Here is a 12,769-nt window from a genome sequence, read left to right as displayed (position 1 = left end):
CTGACAATTAGCCCATACTCACAGAAGTTCTATGTTTTATTGTTGCAGAAATCTGTAAATGAACATGAACAATCTGAAAAGACCGCTTATAGGCCTAACTAAGAAGTAGTCAGTGAATTATATAATTTCAAAAAGTAGTGGATTTATAAAAAACACTTTTGATGCCTAGGGGTGCGCTCGTAAATTCACTCTTGCCATCTATTCTGATTTCAGAGCACTCTCGTCTGAGTGTGCAGTAGTGCAGAATAACTGATTAATTTAATAACTGATGAATTTACGAACATGCAATACCCGTTGAATATGACCGGTGTCAGTAAACGTCTGCAAAAAAATGTAATTAAATTGTTGCCAGCAGCACAGTTACAGTCACGAACGTTCTATTTAACATGAAAACAGCCTAACCAGCTCTGCTAGGGCAAGTAAAATGGTCAGAGTGAGGTGTTCTCTCATTTGAGGTCAGAACGCTCGTATCAACCCTACTTCTCGGCCAGAGCGTCCAGTGCTCTGAACGCTCCGAGAGCGAAACGCTCTGAATTTACAAACTGACAATCTGACAACGCTCTGAATTCTGGCACGCCAGAGTGAATTTACGAACGCGCTCACGGTTTGAGCTGCGCAACTCTGGGCATGGTACTTGACTTGAGACGTCACAAGTGGCTTCCACTCATTTACATTACATTTTAGTCATTTAGCAGACGCTCTTATCCAGAGCGACTTACAGTTCCTGCCTGAAGCACTCTTCCCATCTACTGTACATGTCTACATGAGTCTTGTCAGAACTTAATGACTCTCTCATGACCTCATACATCTATTTATGAAGGTAAGCAATTGGTTGATCTATTAGTCTCCCCAGAGTTTCAATCTGTGGTTGTTTGAGTTCAGCACAAGTGATTTTCAAATGACTTAAGTTCACTAATGTTGGCTACATATTTACACTGACCGCTGAATAATTCTGGATATTGTGCATTAGATCTATCTCGAACTGGTATCACCTGTCAATACACACACACACACACACACACACACACACACACACACACACACACACACACACACAGCGCAAACGCACGCACGCACACACGCACGCACACGCACACACGCACACACACACCTTCTTTACTTGTATATGTTATTTGTTTTTCAGTAACAGCACTGACTTTAGGTGGCCAGGTCATTATGTTTTGAGGATGGTATTGGCAGTGTAGCTTATGCCTTTCTTGCAGTAGGCTACAGTACTTCAACACTGACACGTTTCCTGTACAGCCACAGTCTCTCTCCAACACCTCCAACATGGGCAGCCAAAGAAAAGACAGCTTCCTCTGGGGAAAAGGTAAGGTTTTTACGTTTTACAGTCCATTTTGCAATTTAACATCCCAAATTAGGCTATAGTAGCTGGGGATTAACACAATGAACAACACATTAGTGTCTTTCTGTATGATGATGAAGTTTTGAAGTGTCAGTAGACAATGGGGTGTTGAGCTGTTGCTGTGAATAGCTTACTTGAGAAATGAAATTGAAACACACTAATAAGAAAGTGTAATGATATAGTACCTGTCTTCACAATAGATACCCACTACAGTCTACAGTGAATATTGTGCTTTCAGTCTCTTTACCATGACCTACATACACTGTGTTATAAAGTCAGCAGTGTTCAATGGATACAAGTGGTTTGTTTTGATCACTTTTACCACAGTGATGAATGTTATTCAGTTTATTATAGCACCACCTGACTTTATAGAGACATATTGTTGTCATATAGCCTTCATATACCTTAAGTTCTCATTACTGACTATCGAGTATCGTTCAGAGGTGTTGCTCACGGTATAGTGTTCACACATCTAATTGTCATGGTAGATGGAGTTTGGCAATGTTGTATTATCTAGTTAATGTTGTATTGTCTTGTTATAATGTTGTATTGTCTTGTTATAATGTTGTATTGTCTAGTTATAATGTTGTAATGTGTAGTTATAATGTTGTATTGTGTAGTTATAATGTTGTAATGTGTAGTTATAATGTTGTATTGTCTTGTTATAATGTTGTATTGTTTAGTTATAACCTGAAAAGGGAGTAATGAATATGTATTTTAGGTGTGTCTATAACCCTCATCTAAAAACGGTGAGAAGCTGTTATGAGGGCAAGACTAGAGCAGATCAGCTACTAATGGACATTACTGGTGCTCATTCTGTAGAAAGAGAAGTTCAGCAGTTATATTTAGCTAGTGCTGAGAAGTGCAGTAGGTTGAGTTATGCTAGGGTTGGTGTGAGGGTGGTTGTCAAGGCACATTTCTGACACATTTGACATTTTCAGTGTATACAGGAAGATGTCTCAATTAGTGGTTTTGTCGGACTGCTTCATTTATGCATTTGATGATAATGATGTTTTCATCTGTGTGTTTATGTTTGTGTGTATAATCTATTCTACAGCTTCCACAATGCTTAGCTCAGTGGAGAGGCAGGAGATAGACACCATGACGTTTCACAAGAGTGACCTATTAGATGACATTCAGGTACAGTAAATCATGCTCTCAACCATTGCTCTTTATGTACAGTCAAAATGCTTTATGAAACTGCATTTTGCCAGAATAAAACTAACTGTATTGTGACATTACCTACAACAGCTATTACATTCACAAAGCCTCCCTCAAAAGTTATGACATCTCAGAAAGGTCCAGTTTTATGAATAGACTGACCCTGCACCTCTGTAGTGTATGTGCCAAGGGCTTGAGTCACCTATGGTTAAAATACTATATATTACCATCTCATCCCTTTGACATCATTTCCCCTTGTGTAGAAGCTGAGGTTGGAGATTGACAGCGTCATGACGGAAATCCACAACATTGAGGCAGACGAGGAGAAGTAAGTTAGAGCTTGCACAATGGCTCATTCAGATAGGTTACCATTGACCAGTAGGCCTCTTCCTGTGTGGGAGAGTTAGCTACAGTAACACTTTGCAGTGTGTGGTAGCTTCTTTTGAATCTATCACAGCCCAAACACCAGATCAACAATACTCCCAGACATCCATCTTGACAAAGAGGCTCCTCCCACATCTCTGATGTCCTATCCCTCCATAACTCAAACTAGGCATAGCCGCGGGAAGTAGTGGTGCAGAGGGTGCTGCACCCCCCCCCCTGCTGTGGTCACCTCCTCATCCTCATAAGTGGCATCTGGGGGCGTTGTCCTACAGAACAAGAACAGATTCTGCCCCCCATCTGTAAGGCCCCTCTGTATATGTGTGTTTCCTGTTTCTTCACTAGCAGCTACAGGAATGTGGTAAACCTCTTAAATGTCAGCAGCATGAAACACTGTGACATGTTCCTGGCTGGACAACCCCAGCTGCCTTCACTCTCACTGTGTGTCATCTCTGATACAGTGGACACATACTGTAGCTAGTATAACGCTTATGGGTAAAAGTGTTGTCATTAACCTTTTTCAATCTTTCTTCTGTTTTGTCTTTGTATCTCTTCAGCAAAAATGTTGTGAGAAACAAGAGGTTCTTATGTGGGAAAAAGAAATTCAACATGGACCCTAAAAAGGTGAGCTCATGTCAGGCACTGTAATTAGGGCCCTTAGTTTTTCCTGGTTCTCTGGTTAGGACAAAGTCAGGTCCCTACACATAACATAAACTGTATATAACATTACTCAATATGGAATACACTAAACACAAATACATACTGATCAGATATGTCCCGAAATGTGAAGTGCTTCAATTCTAGAATTAAAGTAGTAGAGATGTGTATAGTTATCACCTCTACTGACGGAGGCTTGCCACAGCTAGAAGGTCAAAGAGTTAACTGCAAGATGACAGAACAAATAATCTGACACAATAAATGAACGAATGTTGAGCGAGTGATGTGACTTATGTGCAGAAGTGCAAGCTGTGCGGGGGCAGCGAAAGGGGGAGAGAACGAGAGAGAGAACCACATCCTGTTCCGTGAAGAGGAGCAGAGGCGCACGCTCCTGCTCAAACCACAAACACTCCTCCTTTCCTCTCATCTGAAGAGAGGTCAAACCCATAATATAAAGTCCCCCTGGCCTGTATGACCACCCTGGAGAAAAGCCTGTGTTTGCGTGTGTGCAGAGGCAAGAGATCCAGTCAAGCAGATCATGGGTTTCTTTAGCTGGAAGCTCTGCATTGTTTAGATATAAGAAGATATATTGCTTCCAGTGGCTCTCTCTGAATGTCAGACAATGCATACAGAATGTTCATATGTGCATGACCACTACTGCACATCACAGTGCTTTGGACCACATTATGAGTTCTGCTATTTTTTATTTTAAGTATACGTCAATGCATTCATATCTTCCAAATTCATACATGTGTTCATTGACTTGTCATGGCCTCTTCCCCCAGGGTATTCTGTACCTGGTTGACAATGACCTGTTGGAGTGGACAGCAGAGGCAGTGGCTGAGTTCCTGTACAAAGAGGAAGGACTGAACAAGACAGCCATAGGGAACTTCCTGGGAGAGAGGTACACAATGCTTCTTAACATGACCAAGATAATGATGGCTTTGTTGATGGGGATAATGATGACTATCATAACCAGTCATTATCTCAATCATCTCCATCTCACTGATTTGCCTCTTGTTTGTGTTCATGCAGGGAGGAAATGCACCTTCAAACTCTGAAAGCCTTTGTAGAACTTCATGAGTTCTCCGACCTGAATCTGGTGCAGGCACTGAGGTTAGTTCTGCACTACACTGGTACATCTCTTACACTCATACATGAACATATTCTCATTATTAGCCTTTGAAAGATATTCATTTCCAGAGTAAATCCTGTCTGATCCCTGTCTGTTCCCTGGCTCATCCCTGTAGGCAGTTCCTGTGGAGCTTCCGTCTCCCTGGAGAAGCCCAGAAGATTGATAGGATGATGGAGGCATTCGCTACACGCTACTGTGACTGTAATGCAGGGGTCTTCCAGTCAACAGGTACTGTACAGTACTGTACTGCACAGGCACCAGCCTCCTCTACCATGCTGCTGACTACCTACACTGACAGATCAGCAAGACAGATGGGGAGGGGGTTGAGGAGTACATTTTGAGGCATATTCAAATCATTTCTCAAAAGTGAGGCTGATTAAGGATGCAAATAAATATCATTGACCCAACAGTAATAAAATGTGTGGGTGTTTCAAACAGACACCTGCTACATCCTGTCCTTTGCCGTCATCATGCTGAACACCAGTCTCCATAACCCCAACGTGAAGGACAAGCCCACTCTGGAGCGCTTCTTCAGTATGAACAGAGGCATCAACAACGGGGGTGACCTGCCCAACGACCTGCTCATGGTGAGGCCTCAGGGGTCAGAGGTCAGGAGTTAACTCCACTCTCAGAATGTGACCCCTATTTGGTTGTTATTGTCTGTAGCTGTAGTTAACTCTCATATACTACCTCATTAAATCCAGAAACTCTATGAGAGCATTCGGAACGAGCCATTCAAAATCCCAGAGGATGATGGGAACGACCTCACACACACCTTCTTCAACCCGGACAGAGAGGGTTGGCTGCTCAAAATGGGTGAGATGATTAGCAATATCACTAGCTGAGAGAATTGTCTTATCATTGTGCCATTACCAAGCATTAAAAATAAGCTTACCACTGTAAGGTTCTGTATTTATTTTATTAGTTCACCTTGTGTTCTTGAACGTAGCGCTGTTTCTTTGTGTTCTTGAACGTAGCCCTGTCTTTCATTTTTGTTCATTGATTTCACCTGTGTTAGTTACTCACCTGGTCTCATCAGCTCCTTATTTAGTTCAGTTCTTTCTGTTTGTGCCTTGTGAGGTATTGTTAGTTTTGTACTAAGCCTTTTCCTAGCTCGTTTGTGAGAACCAGTTTTAGCCTTCAGTCCTAGTTTTGTTTCACCTGCCTGTTTGCCTATCTGTGTATGACCATTGCCTGCCTGTGACCACGATTCCTGCCTTCTGCGAAGGCGACCCCACTAACTTCGCCACCGACAAGAGCAGGGTGGATTTTGTTGTGTCTCTACTCACAGGCAAAGCCCTGGATTGGGCCACCGACATATGGACTGCCAACAGCACAGAACTCGGATCCGAGACCCATTTCCACACCCTCTTCAAAGAGGTTTTCGATCACTCTCCATCCGGTCGTCCTATAGGTGACCTCCTCATAGACCTTCAACAAGGACGCAATTCAGATGCCGTGTATGCCCCCGAGTTCCGCACCATGGCTGCAGGGAGTGGATGGAGTGAGGCTGCTTTACTTACCGTCTACTGAAGAGGGCTCAACAGGGAACTTCAGGCGGAGCTGGCCTGTAGAGGTGACCTTCAGGATTTAAATCAATACATTCGTATGTCCATCTCCATCAACCACCTCATTGCCAACCGCCGAAGAACTCTGCCACCCAGGAACCCGAAACCTTCTCTTTCCATGATTCCGTCATCCCGCCCGAGTCTTCCAGAGCCCTTGCAGTTGGGTCATGCTCCTCTCCCGTGTATTGAACATCAAAGGCAGATCCAAGAAGGGCTCTGCCTATACTGTGGAGGGAAAGATCATCTACTCAGCCATTGCCCTGTTCGCCCCCCACGGAGAGATAAGGGTCCCACTGCTGCCATGCAGGTAAGCGGATCCGTATTTCTAAATATCTCCCAGAAGCAATTCTCCATCCCAGTATTGATAACCGTGAAGGGGGTTACGAAGTACGTAGAGGGCTTGCTAGATTCGGGAGCAGCAGGTAGTTTTATCGATCACCAGCTAGTACAAGAGCTTGACATTGATCTTACACCTGTCACCCCTCCTTTAAGGATTAACACCCTGGATGGGCAGCCATTGGGCACGGGCTTCATTACGCACCTGACACAGAGCGTTACCCTCCAGATTGGAGTCTTCCACACCGAAACCATTCAACTCATGGAACTCTCATCCCCCAAACAGCCACTCATCCTCGGACATCCCTGGCTTTGTCGTCACGGCCCTGCCATCTCGTGGCGACAAGGTGAACTACTGTCCTGGTCTTCTACATGCTTCACCAGTTGTCTCAACCTACCCTGCAGAGCCACCACCATTGAGGACTCTGCCTCTGCAGTGCCACCCACCATACCATCTGAATACGTCCAGTACAGCAATGTCTTCAGCAAAATCAAGGCTTCCACTCCGCCACCACATCGCCCAGGGGACTGTGCTATTGACTTACTCCCTGGAGTGTCCCCACCAAAGGGCCGTGTTTACCCCCATATATCCCGGAAAATTAGGCAATGGAGGACTACATTGATGAATTACACGAAAATGGTTTAATTCGTCCTTATTTTCCGGCTGCGTCCAGCTTCTTCTTCGTTGGAAAAAAGGACGGTGGTCTTCGTCCATGTATTGATTACCATTCCCTGAATGACGTTACGGTCAAGAACTGTTTCCCTCTTCCTCTGATCCCAGCGACCCTTGAACAAGTGGGCCACGCCAACATCTATTCAAAACTCGACCTGCAGAGTGCTTATAACCTTGTCCGTATACGTGAAGGCGACGAATGGAAGACAGCCTTTATCACCGCACGAGGGCACTACGAATACCTGGTCATGCCCTACGGCCTTACTAACACCCCCAACGTCTTCCAATCCTTTATGAACAAGGTTTTCCAGGATATGATCAACCGCTTTCTCATCGTCTACATTGATGACATCCTGATTTACTCCCTCTCCCTGAAGGAACACATACAGCATGTACAAAGGGTTCTTCAACGGCTCCTTGACCATAACCTTTATGTGAAGACTGAAAAGAGCACCTTCCATGTAACCTCAGTAAACTTCCTCGGTTTCGCACTGACACCTGGAGGGGTCAGCATGGATGAGAACAAAGTCACCACCGTCAGTAACTGGCCCAAACCCACCACCGTTAAGGAACTCCATCGTTTCATTGGGTTCTCCAACTTCTATCGCCGGTTCATTCGGAACTTCAGTTCTGTTACCGCTCCCCTCACTGCCCTTACCAGCCAAAAGACCCGGACCCTTCAATGGACTGATACCGCACTGACTGCTTTCAACACCTTGAAACGCCTCTTCACCTCAGCTCCTGTCCTTCGCCAACCTGATCCGACCCTTCCTTTCACCCTGGAGGTGGATACCTCCGAAGTAGGAGTAGGAGCCATACTCTCTCAGCGGGTGGGAACACCTCCAAAATCACATCCTTGTGCCTTCTTCTCCAGGAAGTTATCCCCCGCTGAGAGGAATTACGATGTGGGGAACAGAACTCCTCGCCATCAAGCTGGCCCTCGAGGAGTGGCACCACTGGTTGGAGGGCGCACAACATCCCTTTCTCGTCCTAACAGATCATCGTACTCTGGAATATATCAGAGGGGCCAAGAGGTTAAACTCCAGATCGCTGGGCTCTCTTCTTCACACGCTTCCATTTTCATGTTACTTACAAAGAAAAACGTAAAAGCTGATGCTCTTTCCTGACAGTTTGACCTTCCGACCAGTAACTCAGACCCTACACCCATTCTTCCTTCCTCTTGCATTATGGGACCGATACAGTGGGAGGTGCACTCTGACATACAAGAAGCCCTAACCTCAGACCTGGCTCCTGCTGAGACACCAGCTGGGAAGAGTTACGTACCAGCAGCTGTTAGACCCCAACTGATGCAATGGTGTCACACGTCCTTGGGGTCAGGACATCCGGGCATTACACAAACCACCGAACTTCTAGCCCGTAAGTTCTGGTGATCCTCACTGACATCCGACATCAGGGATTACGTACTCTCCTGTCCAGTCTGCACCCAAACCAAAAGCCCTTCCGGTAAGCTTCAACCTTTGCCAGGACATCGTCTCTGACCGAATACGCTCAGAACTCACTCATGCATTCATTCCTCCGCCTTACTCCGTTTCAGTGTGTCCTTGGTTACCAACCCCCCATGTTTCCCTGGGAGGCGGAGCCTGGTACTGTCCCAGCTGTCAACGACTGGTTTCGGCGTAGTGAGCGGGTATGGGAGACCGCTCACCGGCATCTGCAGGAAGCCTCTAATATCCAGAAACGCTTTGCCGACAGACGCCGCCGACCTACGCCACTCTTTCACCCCGGACAGCGTGTGGCTCTCTACCAGAGACATCTGGCTCCGCCTCCCCTGCAAAAAGTTCTGTCCTCGCTTCATAACCCATCGCATCAACCCTGTCACGTACCGCCTCCAGTTACCCCGTCCGTATAAAATCTCCTCGTCCTTCCATGTGTCTCTGTTTAAAACCGGTCACTTACAGTCCTCTTCATCCACCTGTCTCAACCCGCAGTGCGCCCCCACCGTTGGACGCCTTAGAGGTTGCATCCACTATCTAGTGGACTGGGAAGGTTATGGGCCTGAAGACCGGTCCTGGGTCCCCGACCAGGACCTCCTCGACCCAGAGATGATTCAGGCATTCCACTGTAACCGTCCGGATCGTCCCACTCTGTAAGGTTCTGTATTTATTTTCTTAGTTCACCTTGGGTTCTTGAACGTAGCCCTGTTTCTTTGTGTTCTTGAACGTAGCCCTGTCTTTCATTTTTGTTCATTGATTTCACCTGTGTTAGTTACTCACCTGGTCTCATCAGCTCCTTATTTAGTTCAGTTCTGTCTGTTTGTGCCTTGTGAGGTATTGTTCGTTTTGACTCTACTAAGCCTTTTCCTACCTCGTGTGTGAGAACCATTAGCCTTCAGTCCTAGTTTTGTTTCACCTGCCTGTTTGCCTACCTGTGTATGACCATTGCCTGCCTGTGACCAACGATTCCTGCCTTTTGCGAAGGCGTAATAAACACCTGCCGCGCTCTGCACGTGAATGTACACCTTTTTCTCCCTGAGTATTCATTACAACCACACAATGATCTGATTTCCTTTATGGAGCGTGTTGGATGTAGAATTTTCTGATGAAACTTCATTTGTGTAATGAAATGTTAACTTTTCCTCTCTGCAGGAGGAAGGGTGAAAACATGGAAGAGGCGGTGGTTTATTTTGACAGACAGCTGTCTGTACTACTTTGTGTATACCACAGTGAGTATGCTATACCCCCAACTTTGTCATAGAGTTTTCCAGTAATGGAATTTAGGATAAAAGATGGTAGTAGTTACTGCTAAATTATAGTCCTTGACCAAACCATCTCTCCTCCTCCCACAGGATAAAGACCCCATAGGGATCATTCCCCTTGAGAACCTCTGTGTAAGAGAGATAGAAGACTCAATCAAACAGGTACTGTGTATTCCACTGACTGCATATTTCTTTCTAAGGTTTATGGCAGTGCCACCTGTTCTATGATGTTTCAGTCTCATAGCTACTCTCTTAGCTGTCACGGCACTGTATGACTCATAGCATCAGTTCTGTATGAGGAAGGATGGGTTTAACTGGAAGATTAGGAGTAATTAGACCAATACACTATGGGATCATTTCTTTTTTGGAAAAAAGTTATTACAAGTAATTTGGCTTGGGTGTGTGTTTTGTGAACATTTGTATGCATGTGTGTGCTTCTTTGTGAGCAGAATTGTCTAGAGATCTACAACCCCAGAGGGCAGAAGATCAAGGCGTGCAAGACAGAGAACGGAGGCAGGGTGGTGGAGGGGAAACACCAGTCCTACAGGATGAGTGCAGCCACAGCAGATGAGAGAGATGACTGGATAGGCTCCATCAGGTCAGATACCTCAACCCAGGCTTAACACATACCTGTATTACACATATACACTTCACAAATGACTTGGCTTGTAATGCTGGCACCAGGCCACAACTGGCAATCAATGGGATAAAGTGAACTTGATGATGATGATGATTTGGACACTTATTTTTCTGTCTTTCCCTCAGAGCAAGTATCACCAAGGACCCCTTCTACGACCTGGTGTCATTGCGCAAGAGGAAAGTCATCAACAACAATGCTTCACAGGACTGAGACATCAGACATGATATAAAGCATCACAGGAAATGAGTCCGGTAATGATCTGTAGAGGTCTGTCTCCGTAACAGCCAGTTTGTTGAAATGATGGACTGGTCCAAGTAAATTGACATGGAGTTTAAGATTACAATGCTGTACAGTACAGCATTAGTGCAATACTGTAACTCAGACATGTTACCCAAAATGAAAAAATAGAATTGTGATCTGTGTGTGGTTTACAGCTGTCAAACCAGAAACTCCCCATACCTCATACTGTAGGTCAAATTTAATGGTTCAAATTAGAGTCGCTCAGTCTGTTAAATTACTAGTAATTTAGAAAGTTATTTCTGTCATTATTTCTTAGAAATAAGAAGTTAGAAGCATGTGAGAGCGAATCAGTTGTACTGAAAAGGAGTTGCAAACCAAAATAAGTGTGTAGCACTGTAAGAATAATGCATAATTCTATAAGGACAGATTTGAACATATAATTTATAACGCAAAGTTAATAAAATGTTTTATATAGTTGTTTCTGTACAGTAAGCATAGAACAAAGGGAACATCACGTAAACATTACGGAAATGCAGCACCTTTTCACCTTGCATCAGGCTCAGCAATTTCAGTTCCTAGAAAACCTCTGCACTACTAGCCATTTCCTCTCACAAGGGTATAGAATTAGTGTTACGTGGACACAACTTCAACACTGATTCAGTGTTGTGACGTTATTTCATTGTCTTAAATGCATTGTATTAATATTTTTAGAAATATGTACAGATTTATTTTTCAACTCATAACATACGTATTTTGTAAATACTGTATTATAATAGAAAGTTATTTTGCACATTGCCTTTTAAGCACAGACAGTGATAATACAAATGTCTGTATACATGCCTTAATAATGTTGAATGAATAATAAATAATACATACATATTCTATTCAAATGTGTGTACTTCTTTCACAACAGATGACAGATTATAATGATCAAACGGACCTAAAAAGTGGGCCTAAAGACCTTTCTCTTTAGCAAGGCTTTATATTGATAGCGGTGCTCCTTGGTGTCCTTGTTCCTTTGTAGCGTCAGCTGTGTTCTTTATCAGTTTCCGTCTAGTATATTTTTTATTATGCACTTTGAGATTATTCTGTGTAATGAAAAGCGCTTTACAAATGTAATACAGTGCCTTAAATAATAATATCATACAGATCTTAGCTATATACTGAACAATAATATAAACGCAATATGTAAAATGTTGGTCGCATGTTTAATGAGCTGAAATAAAAGATCCCTGAAAAGTTCAAAATGTTCTCTAATTGTTTTGGTACAAATGTGTTTACATCCCTGTTAGTGAGCGTTTTCTTCTTTGCCAAGATAATCCATCCACCTGACAGGTGGGGCATATCAAGAAGCTGCATAAACAGCATGATCATTACACAGGTGCACCTTGTGCTGGGGACAATAAAAGGCCACTCTAAAATGTGCAGTTTTGTCACAACACAATGCCATAGATGTCTCAAGTTTTGAGGGAGCGTGCAATTGGCATGCTGACTGCAGGAATGTCCACCAGAGCTGTTGCCAGATAATTTAATGCTCTTTTCTCTACCATAATATGACGAGGTGTGAAAGAAGGAGTCAGGCGCAGGAGGTAAAATACCGAAGTCCAGAGTTTAATCTGTTTGCATAAATCAAATGCCCCAAGCGTCAAACGAAACTGTACAAGGGAAAACATCCACCTTGGCAATAACACAGTGAAATGTAGCTCAACCGAGCTACAAGCTCTCACAACAAAACAATCACTCACAAAGACAAGGGGAACAGAGGGAACACGTATACACATACTAATTAGGGGAATGAGCACCAGGTGAGTGTGATTGACAAGACATGACAAGTGGGGTGATGAGAATGGGATCGGCAGTAGCTAGTACTCCGGTGACGACGAACGCCGAAGCCTG

General features: G+C 44.2%; 1 protein-coding gene across 2 annotated transcripts; it reads left to right on the top strand.

The window, feature by feature from the left end:
• Positions 1-720: 720 nt before the first annotated feature.
• On the top strand, positions 721-11,757 carry LOC121551263 (cytohesin-3). Of its 2 annotated transcripts, none has more exons than XM_041863832.1 (14): positions 721-820; positions 1,264-1,330; positions 2,424-2,506; positions 2,791-2,855; positions 3,466-3,532; positions 4,351-4,469; positions 4,601-4,681; positions 4,816-4,928; positions 5,139-5,287; positions 5,405-5,516; positions 9,884-9,960; positions 10,084-10,155; positions 10,443-10,591; positions 10,759-11,757. In XM_041863832.1, the coding sequence occupies exons 1-14, from the start codon at positions 815-817 to the stop codon at positions 10,841-10,843; spliced, it is 1,245 nt and encodes a 414-aa protein (XP_041719766.1). In that variant the 5' UTR covers positions 721-814; the 3' UTR covers positions 10,844-11,757. The 2 variants fall into 2 exon arrangements, with proteins under 2 accessions (XP_041719766.1, XP_041719767.1); XM_041863833.1 differs by having other exon boundaries at positions 1,224-1,330.
• The last annotated feature ends 1,012 nt before the right edge of the window (positions 11,758-12,769 follow it).

Source organism: Coregonus clupeaformis, chromosome 35 (genome assembly GCF_020615455.1).
Source record: "Coregonus clupeaformis isolate EN_2021a chromosome 35, ASM2061545v1, whole genome shotgun sequence".
In the NCBI taxonomy this organism is placed as follows: Eukaryota; Metazoa; Chordata; class Actinopteri; order Salmoniformes; family Salmonidae; genus Coregonus; species Coregonus clupeaformis.
The sequence above is the reverse complement of the archived record's forward strand: the minus strand, read 5'-3'. Positions and strand labels throughout refer to the sequence as shown.

Bases quoted from the DNA above. Each gene is read 5' to 3' on its own strand.
- LOC121551263 (XM_041863832.1), top strand. The intron at 1,331-2,423 runs GTAAGGTTTTTA...TCTATTCTACAG, and splicing joins CAGCTTCCTCTGGGGAAAAG to CTTCCACAATGCTTAGCTCA. The intron at 5,288-5,404 runs GTGAGGCCTCAG...CATTAAATCCAG, and splicing joins TGCCCAACGACCTGCTCATG to AAACTCTATGAGAGCATTCG.